Source organism: Malus sylvestris, chromosome 9, assembly GCF_916048215.2.
Source record: "Malus sylvestris chromosome 9, drMalSylv7.2, whole genome shotgun sequence".
Lineage (NCBI taxonomy): Eukaryota > Viridiplantae > Streptophyta > Magnoliopsida > Rosales > Rosaceae > Malus > Malus sylvestris.
This window is the reverse complement of record NC_062268.1, coordinates 33,758,843-33,770,324: the sequence shown is the minus strand read 5'-3', so window position 1 is coordinate 33,770,324 and position 11,482 is coordinate 33,758,843. Positions and strand designations below refer to the sequence as shown.

Here is an 11,482-nt window from a genome sequence, read left to right as displayed (position 1 = left end):
ATTCCCTTTAATTCTTTAATTTTTTTTAAATTCTTTAAAATTAAATTCTAATTGAATACATTCGGATTTCTAACGATTTTAATAAACTATCTTAAAATCATGATTAAATATACATTGAATTTTTATAAAATTACTTAAAATCCTGATACACAAAATTTATGAATTAAAATTCTTAAAAATCCAAATTGAATACATTCATTACAGTCTAGGTAATAGAAAGCAACAACATCACCAGCTGTTCAAATTGTTCACATTTGCTACATAAATTCCACTCCAATAATATTTGAAATATGCTTAAAAAGGCACTGTTCAATGAAAGATATACATTCATAATGAAATGCCACTTCCACTCTGTAGTGTCGTGAGCAAACATTGATCATCACCACTGCCCAGAAAAATCACTTACATGAACATCATAAATGGGTTGAAATTTGACAATGCAATCATTAATTAATTAATTGATATTTAAAGTTACATCCGACTCAGCCTCGACGAACCCAAACCCTTAGCCATCTGTCTGAGCACAAACTTCTGAATCTTCCCGGTCGAAGTCTTGGGAAGCTCGTCCTTAAACACCACCGTTTTTGGCACCATGTATTTCGGCAGCTTCTTCCTGCAATACTCCATGATCTCATTCTCCGTTGGCTTCGCCGTCACATCACTCTTCAAGCTCACAAACGCGCACGGCGTCTCCCCCCAAAACTCGTCAGGCCTCGCCACAACCGCCGCCTCGTCGACAGCCGGGTTCGTATACAGCACTGACTCCACCTCCACGCTGCTCAGGTTCTCGCCCCCGCTTATAATAACGTCCTTGGATCTGTCCTTGATTTCCAAATAGCCATCGGGATGAATTACCCCCACGTCACCAGTATAAAACCACCCGCCTTTCATGCACTTGGCCGTTCCCGATGGGTCCTTCAGATACCCGAGCATCACGCACCCGCCTCTCAGAACGATCTCGCCGAGCGACATTCCGTCGCGTTTTACGCTGAGTCCCGAGTCCGGGTCAACCACGTCGACTCGGGTCATTCCGACCGTCCTCACTCCTTGCCTCGACTTCAGCCTCGCTCTCTCCGTCGCCGGCAACAAATTCCACTTCCCCTTCCACGCGCACGACACCACCACCCCCGCCGTTTCGGTCAGCCCGTACCCGTGACTCACCACGAAACCCATGGACTCGGTCCGGATGAGAACCTGAGCCGGCGGCGGTGCTCCGCCGGTTAGGATGTGTACTGGGTACTCGAGCTTTTCGGTTCCGGACCGGACGTTTGTGAGCATGTTCAGCACCACGGGCGCACCGCACATGTGAGTGACACCGTGTCGTTTGATCATGGCGTAGATGATTTGGCCGTCGAACTTACGGACGCAGATGTTCGTCCCACCGACGGCTGCCATCCCGTATGGGAAGTTCCACCCGTTAGAGTGGAACATTGGTAGGGTCCACAGGTACACGGGCTGTTTGGGTACGCCCCAGTCAATCAGGGAATCGACGGTGATGATGAAAGCCCCTCTGTGGCAGTGAACTACTCCCTTGGGAGACGATGTGGTACCCGACGTGTAATTCAGCGTTATGGGGTCCCACTCGTTCGACGGCGGGACCCACTCGAACCCCTCGTCGCCTGTCTCCACGAGGTTCTCGTACGTGCAGAGGAAGTGGTCGAGTTGTGCTGCGCGTGACGGCGCGCCGGAATCGTTGGCGATGAGGACGAGTCTAGGGGAGGGGGTATTTGGCGGGAAGAGAGAGATGGCTTCAAGGACTAGGGATTGCAATTCGTAGTCGACGAAGACTAGTTTTGATTCGCTGTGGCGCAGGAGTAGGGAGACGGTGCGGGTGTCGAGGCGGGTGTTGATGGTGTTGAGGATGGCGCCGGACATGGGCACGGCGAAGTGTAGCTCGTACATGGCGGGGACGTTTGGGGAAAGGACAGACACCACGTGGCCTCTGTCGATGCCGAGGGATGATATGGAGGAAGCGACGCGGAGACAGCGACGGTGGGTCTGCGTCCACGTGTAGGTGGTGTCTTCGTAGACAACGGAGGGGCAGTCGCCGTAAACGGTGGCTGCTCTTTCCAGAAATCCCAAGGGGGTTAGAGGAGATGAGTTGACTGAAGTGGGCTTCAGGTCTTCCATTATTTTTGTCTGGAGTTGTTCACAGATGGTCTGAGCTAGCTGTGTTGTTCTGATGCGGGTTCTGTTCAATGGGGGACACCTTATTTAATATATAGAACGGAATAGATCCTTTTCGGATTCTCTTGAGAATCTGGATGATAAATTAATCATATCCGTTCATTATAGATATTAAAAATTATTTTAAATTTAAAATTAAATATACATAGTACCTAATAAAAATTAATCACATGATATAGGATAAACAAATACAATTAATTGATCTCCGAATTCCTACGAAAAGAAAAAAAATCCGAGGAGAATTCTTGTCCAGATAGAACGACCTACTTTGGCCAAGGACAAAAATAATAACAAAAGAAGGACCACAAAGTAGCGACAAATTTTGGTAAATTTTTTTTACATTAATCATTTCGTCGTGCACGTTGTATGTACATGGCTGAACTTGTTTTGTTCTTTAAAGATTTGAAGTCTTGCTAAAATATTCAGTGTCATTTGTTTTTTTACAACTATTAGATTGAAAGGTTTTTCTTGAGTTTTAGTTCGTCTGGGGTTGTCTTCACCCCTCCATTCACCCAAAAAAAAAAAATGGTTTTTTCCTTTCCAAGATACTGGCCACTTGAAGGGTTTTCTTTGTTATGAGCTATTAATCTAAATTACATATTAATAAAACTATATTCGTCAATTTAAATTCTATCAAATTACCATTCTAACCCTCTTACCAGAATTGAACAAAAATAAAAAAACATAGACAATTTAGCAATTACACCTAGCTCAAATTTTACTGTTATTTATACTACCATCACATCTATGTAAATATAACATATCCTATTTAAAAATTTAAAAATAAATAAATAAACCTCACCTTTCTCCCTCTCTTCCTCTCTCTTCCGTTTTTGTATTTGTATTTGTTTTTTTTTTTTTTTTGAGTTGTCATTCGTTCACTAATCATAAGTCGTAATAAAATAAAAACAAATTTAGTTGAACATGTGAAGCGTGTGTGCTAATTGCTAGTAATTATGAGGTGAATAGACACTAATAACTTAAAAAGTTAAAGAATATATTTAGCATTCAATATTTAATTATTTTGTAGGGATATTAATGTTATTCATACCATATTTTTATACCATATTTCTATATCAACTTAGATGATATTTGATATGAACTGTCATATCATTTGAAAAAAAATTTAAACATAAGGAAATAAAGGAGAAAGACTCATCGTATACTACAATAATTATTTAATTAACTAGTTTTTCTTAATTATTAGTTTATTAAATAATGAATTAAATTTAAAAACATCAAAAAAAAAAATTTTTTAAGACAGAAGATGCTGCTGGTAAGGGAAATTTTTAGTTATAACTGGAACACAAGTGGTACACCACGTGTTTTAATAGAAATTGTAGGAAATTTTATTTTTTAAGTTATTAACATTTTACCACATATATCTCACCATTTGTTTAATGACACATGATGTATCACCCGTACAAATCATATTAAAAAATCTCTCATCTGGTAGGCCCAAATTAAAATAAAAGGAGGATAGAGAAAAGGACAAGCACGATACACGAACACAATCCATCTTCTTACGGCAGCGCTGCAACTCAAAATTCCAGACTCCATATCGGGCCATCCCCCTGACTCGTCTATTCAGTGTCGGTGCATCCGCTGACTTAACAACACCACCCCCCCCCCCCCCCCTCTCCTCCAAAAAAACCCACCCCCCACCAGTATACGGTATACCCAAAAAAAAAAATGTGAGATGACCACGTGACGCATATTAGGGCTCTTAATCATGTTTTAGGAAAGAATTCTTGATATGATTAATGGTTCCCCACTCTCAAATCACAAACATACACACCTTCCCCACCCCAAACTTAGTCCCCACACACCACATATCTTCTAGACTGATTAGTTATGAGATCCTTAAATAAGCAACTAGAATAGTTGAAATTGTTATTCTACAAGGAGCATCATAACGCTGCTACAAAACAGTAGATAAAATATCAACCATATAAATCACGAACGAAAATTCATCTTTATCAAGATATCAATCAATTAGCAGCCTTGATATACATAACGATCGATACATATATATATATATATATATATATATATATATATATATATCAACCAAATAAATCACGAACAAAAAGTCATCTTCATCTGTCAATCTGTTGTAAATTGTGTATGTATGCCCACATGCACATAGTAACCCCACATGCACATAGTAAACATTTCACAAGTTTAATAGTGTTTTGTTTGCTCTATAAATAGAGCATTACAAGTGTTCAAAAGGGGTGATAAAAAAAGGAAGAATTGGAGATGAATGTGAGGGACTCACGGGAGAGAGAGGAAGGAAAGGAAAGAGAGAAAAGAGAGGAAGATGAGAGGAGATAATAGAGAGGGTTATCTTTGTACTCATATTATTTCAAATTATAATGAAAGCACCACTGCTGCCCCGAGGACGTACTCCAGTCACACTGACTGTAGAGGAACCTCGTAAATTTTGTGTCTTGTTTCATTTATTCCACTGCACCCACAGTCGATTTTACAACACGTTATTAGCACGAGAAGCTCTCATGTCAGTGGAAAGCACAACGCCACAAATCCTGTTCACCTCCTTCAGCTGGAATCTCACAGATAAGAAATAATTTTCATTTCATCTTCAAATCTCAGTACAATTGATTTTCTTGAAGCAACTATATATATTGTTGTATGACTGTATATCATCCTTTGCAGAAGCAAAAGAGTACATACTCAAAATTCGTAAAGAATTTGACAGCCATGTAAACAGCCTCTGAACTCCAACCTGCGGACCTCGGATTAAAATACTTTCTTCTTGAAAGTTGTTCGTCCACTCAGTATCTACAACATATCAAAATTTCAGAAAACTTTAACGGTGCAATCGTTGCAGATGTCTGAAATACTAAACCAGTTTCCAATTTCCGCAGAAAACTGGACAGCCACCTTATGAGTACCATAACTCTATTTCTGTAGCTCAAATCGAAATTGTTTCTTCACGAAAGTTGTTTGGTATCCTCTTATCCATATCATACTAAAATTTGAACTAAATCTAACGGTTTGATCTTCTCATAAGTTGCAGACACTCTTGACTCCAAAACTTATGGGAACCGTTTCGACTTTTTCGAAACTCACCGGAGGAGGAACACCAATTGGAACTTATTATTACTTTTACTTCCTGAGTAACTAAAAGGACTTGTTGTTGTGAAATGAAAACATTAATAAAATAAGGACAATTTGGATGGGTGCCCCGACAGAAGTGAAGGGAAGAAATAATAAAAAATAATAATAAAGTTGATAGTGGGAAGTTGATGAGACCATCACCATTATGAAAAGAAATAATAAAATTATATATTTATTTATGTGCATGGTGTTGGTTTAAAGCACATGTCACAAGTTCTATTTATTTAAAGCAATTTATTTATAGTGGGTAGAATTATTACCCTTTGCTTTAAAGCTTTGATATTTATGTGAATGGTGCTGAATCAAAGCCCTTGTCACAAGCTTTATTTACTTTAAAGCAATTTATTTACCATGGACGGTTTTACCGCCTATTGCTTTAAGTTTTGATGGTGCTGAATTAAAGCCCTTGTCACAAGCTTTATTTACTTAAATGCAATTTATTCATTATGGCTGGAATTACCGCCTATTGCTTTAATTTATTTATTGTACTTATCTTTTGTTACAATGAGTATATATAGGACCTAAAGTTCATTGATCAGATCAGAACCTGCAGTTTCTTGATCCTCATCATATAAAAATGATTGGACCTGAAGTTCCATCACGCAAAAAGATCAGGTATGAAGTCCCTTGATCCTGAAGATCAGGACATGAAGTTCCTAGATGAGTACCGTAAGTTTGAAGTGCCGCAGTGCCTTAACTTAATTGTAATACAAGCCATAAGAGTCTCAGTTTACAGACTATTAAATAAGGACCAGAAGTTCCTTATGTCCATACTCAAAATGGTTTAGCAGAAGCATTTATTAAGCGAATGAAATTGATTTCCCGCGCTCTGCTCATGAAAATGAAATTGCCAATTTTCTACATGGGGACATGTAAACTTTACATGATGCATTATTAATTCGGTTGAGACATGTTACCGACCATCAATACTTCTCAGTACAACTCGGGTTTGGGAACCAGCCAAACATTATACATTTACGAGTTTTTGGTTGTGTTATCTATGTGCCTATTGCACTACCACAACGTACTGAAATGAGGCATCATCGTGGATTAGGCATTAAAGTTGAACACCATCTATCATTCAATATTTAGAACCCTTGATTGGGGATATATTTACCGCATGGTTTGCGGACTGTTATTTTGATAAGACAATTTTCCCGCTGTTAGGGGGAGAAAATATCGTTCCAGAATAATGATGAGAAAATACCGTTCCAGAAGAACGAAGAGAATTTGTCTTATTTTGATTCACGAAGCAATCAATGAAAAAATGAAATAGGAATAATTGAATGATGCAACGAAAGTGATGAAATCATATATACTTGCTGCAAATGTGCCTACAAGAATTGATGTCCTTGTTGGACAAAATAATGAGACAATAAATGATTTATCTGTTGCACGTCTGAAGCGTGGCAGACCTTTAGACTCAAAAGGTTCAGTCATTCGAAAAAAAAAAAAAAAGGAATATGGCACTACTGAACTATTGCATTCCTGAAGCATAATTGTTGCATGCCAGAAGCATGACAGTCGCTGCATGGATAATACGTTCTAGAAAGGACAATCCGCAGACATGGGAATATTGATGTTTCTTGCATGTAGCATGATAGACGTATAGGTTCCAATGACTCAACTCCTAGAAGTGGAGATTAAAATCCAAGCTCTATAACCCTCAAAATGAGGTTATGATCCGAATTCTCTAAATTACGATTATCCTAGAAGAGATAGTATAATGCCCTTGAAGAGGCAATGGATATCCAAAAGAAATAAAAAAAAAGCTTTTATGCATGCGCATGCATATGAGCATATGGGATCACGGATTGATGATAACCAATGATAATTTTGGTTTTTACAAGTAGCTACTAAATTCATCAATGAGCTGTGTTAATATTGAGTCACGTTCTTTTGTTTGTCGACAAAAGGAAAATTATTGGCCAAAAATGGAGAAAGGCAATTCCATTACAATGTTGTAAGAACGTGGAAAAATGGACCTATATATTTGAATAAAATACAAATAGCCAAAAGATGTTGAACCGAGGAGGTTACATATGGGCATTTGTAATACAGTGAAATACACTCACATGATATGACACAAGATTACTAATTGAACTCTTGTAAACGAGTTCATATAAATAGAGAATTATATACGAAGGGTTGTGAGTCGCTCACATTATATCTCCATAAGTAAATCCCTCAAGTATACATGGGAGCAAATTGCTCTGTATAAATTCCAAAGGAAAATGTATCATGAAGTGTAGAAAACCCTTGAAGGATTCAAATTGCTTGAAGTAAGCCTCTGAATGGTAAAACATAAAATATGTACTCAATACCAATGGATGATATAAATTGCCTTAGTGAGTACTATCATTATAATATTGTTGCAACATACTAAAATCTCTTGCAAGAGTCAATGACATTAAATTATAACTCTTGAAGAGTTGATGATATTAAATTGGGACTCCTGAAGAGTCTAGAAAAATTATAAAGTGTTGAAGGAATTATTGTCTCGAGCTGCAGATCGAACAATCTACCAACACGAATCTTATCCATGATATTTATGATATTAAAAGAACCATATGGATTGAAGATTATGAGTTGAATACTCATATGATGAAGACACTAAGAATAATCATTTATCTTCGTGAGGGTAAAGATAAATTAATACTTGGTCCAGAAGTACCACATCTTAGTGAAGTATATGCTTTATTGTATTTGGCACAATACATTGAATGAAATAAAGCTTATTTATTAATATCTCCAAGAAATTACAGATATATACATACACATGAGTTAAAACAAACAAATAGGATGGAGCCTTCACAAAGGTTGCTCATGTGAAGCCTCAGTACTCGGAAGTACCCCAGAAGGGGGAGGCACTGGAGATTGATCATGTGGCACCCCAGTACTTAGCAAAACACCAGAAGGGGAAGGCATCAGTTGCTTTCGGAATCTAGCAACAAACCTCTGGTGATCACTTTGAATTCGACTTTCAGATTCCTGGTCGAGCTTTCTTTTCATGCTCATAGAGTAACTATTTGCAAGCACGTGTAACACCCTATTCTCGTGCTTGAGCCCTCTGATCTCTTGTTTAAGACTTGCCACATCCGCCATCAATAATTCAACTTGGCGAGTTTGAGCAAGTAGGCGTTGGCCCATATTGGAAACAGAGCCAGCACACTGAACACTGAGAGCCAAGGAGTCTTGAACGGCCAACTCTTCAAACCGTTCTGAAAGGATCTTGTTATCCCTTGGAGTGAGAAGATTCCTAACTACCACAGTAGCGGTTATGTTATTCTTCATCACAGAGTCCCCAACCGTAAGAGGACCATTAGAAGATAAGAAGGACGGGCGCCATATATTATCCTGACGCTGCTCGTCTGTATCACTCCTAAGACTCAAATCTAAGCAAATGTTAGATGGGCAAGTCATTTTTCAGAAATGATGAAGGAAAAACAGAGGTCAAATAAAATTTCAGAAGTGCAAGATAGATGAAATTTTTACAGGCAGCAACTTTCTGAGCATACTCTTGAACACAATTGATGTCTCTATAAAAGAAGAGGCAGCAGAGCCACTCGTTCAAAGATCGAAGAGGCACCGCTCTCTGAATTTCAAAAGCCAGATTTTCCTGAATAAAGTTCGTTAGCATTTTTCAGACGTAATCCCAGCTTTTTCAGATGTCGCGTGCAATTTTGTCAAAGATCTCTGACAAAGTTGAAAACGCGTAAATCTTACTATTCTATTTACACCACAGTTGCTGATAAGAGTAAAAGCACAGCACCACCACTTGCTATTGAGAAATCTCTATATATGTCGACATCTGTTCTCCATAACAAGGTAGACCTGCAACACTGCAAGAATACCTAACTCTTCCTCATCTCCGAGAATGCATCTTCAACATAGCATCTCGAAATACTCAGTTTTCTTCCTCTCCGAGAATACCTCTTCAAACATGTCACACCAGAGCAAGATTATCACATATCTTCAGGGACCAGAGTAAGATTATCTCATATCATGCAATCTCCCTGTCCTTTCCTTTGTCCTTGTTCTTGCATGCGAAGACAAGGATAAAGAAAGCAATATGTCGGAACCTCCACTCAAACTCCCGGTAAGGAACCGACTGCCTGGAACCTTTCCTGATTGCTTACCTAGTGTTGCTCTCGAGTAGTCATCTTCAACGGTTGGAGCTGGGTCTCCAGTCACCAAGAAGTGATGAACCATCCAAATGCAAGGGTTGCACTCCACTCCGACATCAGAGGGCAAATACTGCCGGAGAAGATGCCACACATGCATGGGGGGAAAGCAGGGAAAATACTACTTAAGCAAGGGGAGCAAGTAAGAAAAGTGAAAATGATACATTGAAGCATGTGGAGACAAGCACAACAAACGCGTGCTGATTCATCCCTGACAAAACTGAAGATCACTTGCCACATGAAGCTCCTCATGGTCCAATTTCATTCAAGATCAAGCCTCGAAGGTCCTTGAAGAAATCACAAGTCCGATTCAAGATCAAGTGTTCACTACTCTTGAATCAAATTCCGCTCCAGATAAAAGGAGTAAATTCAGACCTTTGGATGCTAGTCTAGTAGAAAGTCCTACAACCCAGTTCAAGAAAAAGCCTGTGGAAAGTTAACAACAAGTAAAGCAACTCTTTCAGCAACTCTTCTTACTAAGTGACTAAAGCAGAACGATCAACGATCAACCTAAATGATTTGAAATCAGGGGGAGCATCCAAAACAAATCAAGATCTTAACGAGTCAATTGAAGACTTATGTGAGCATCCAAGGGGGAGTGTTGTAAATTGTGTATGTATGCCCACATGCACATAGTAACCCCACATGCACATAGTAAACATTTCACAAGTTTAATAGTGTTTTGTTTGCTCTATAAATAGAGCATTACAAGTGTTCAAAAGGGGTGATAAAAAAAGGAAGAATTGGAGATGAATGTGAGGGACTCACGGGAGAGAGAGGAAGGAAAGGAAAGAGAGAAAAGAGAGGAAGATGAGAGGAGATAATAGAGAGGGTTATCTTTGTACTCATATTATTTCAAATTATAATGAAAGCACCACTGCTGCCCCGAGGACGTACTCCAGTCACACTGACTGTAGAGGAACCTCGTAAATTTTGTGTCTTGTTTCATTTATTCCACTGCACCCACAGTCGATTTTACAACACAATTATGTTTCTCTTTAACAAAATGTCTATTAACAGCCTTAATATACATAACAATATCGTTGAAATCACTAAGAAAATGAAAACATAGAAGGTCTTATGTCACGTGAAGCCTTCAAACATCGATCATCATAACTAACATTTTTTTATCAACGTGTTTTATACTTTTATTGGTTAAAGTTTTGTTCAACAATAGTATATAAGAATGACATGGAAAACTTGAAAAAAGAAATAATCTTAGTTCATACACATTGAAAGTCATTCGGAACGTATTTAAAATTTTTAATTTACGTTTAAAAATCTTATGGGGTCTAAATAATCATTTTATATAAGGGTGTATAAGTCATTTAATAAAAAAAATTAATGTTGGGAGTATTTAATAATATGTGGAGTGTTAACAAAAAAACCATTCACAAATAAAATAATAGCTCTTTTGATGGATTTAAAGGGTTTGTAGAGTTCGTATTTAGGAATATATTTTATTTTTTAATAGTGCTATATTTACCATTTATTTGTATCATCTATCTAATAGAGGTAGGACCCACTAATATATGTGAGTCTCATCTCTCTTAATGAGATGATACAAATGATGGTAAAAAAATTAAAAACGAGTTATATTATATAGGAATTATAAAGTAATGCTAGAGAGACCAAAATTTTAAACAAAAATTGCAAACCAAATGATGTGTCACAAATAGAAAATAAGCACGTTAATCAACGTTTAAGTAATAATTCAATCATCAATAACCACATCATTTAATTTGCAATTTTGGTTTTAAAAATTTGATCTCTCTAGCATTATCAAAATCATGTGACTTTAGCAAGTCATTTTATCTCAAACCATAGGGAAAAAAAAAAACACAAGCTCTAAAATCGAAAGATCTACAAAATTGCAGTTTAGACAATCTCCAAAGAAAATGTCAAATTATAAGAGTTAAATTACAATTGATGGCTGATATGGTAATATGAAGCCTTATGTCAAATTT

At 37.8% G+C, this 11,482-nt stretch overlaps 1 protein-coding gene across 1 annotated transcript; it reads right to left on the bottom strand.

Annotated features, from left to right (window-relative positions):
• Positions 1-253: 253 nt before the first annotated feature.
• LOC126583269 (2-methylpropanoate--CoA ligase CCL4-like) lies at positions 254-2,241 on the bottom strand. Its single transcript, XM_050247603.1, has one exon. It carries the CDS (start codon positions 2,128-2,130, stop codon positions 472-474), a length of 1,659 nt encoding a protein of 552 aa, XP_050103560.1. The 5' UTR covers positions 2,131-2,241; the 3' UTR covers positions 254-471.
• Positions 2,242-11,482: the final 9,241 nt, after the last annotated feature.

Coding starts and splice junctions, on each gene's coding strand:
- LOC126583269 (XM_050247603.1), bottom strand. CDS start 2,130: ATGGAAGACCTGAAGCCCACTTCAGTCAACTCATCTCCTCTAACCCCC.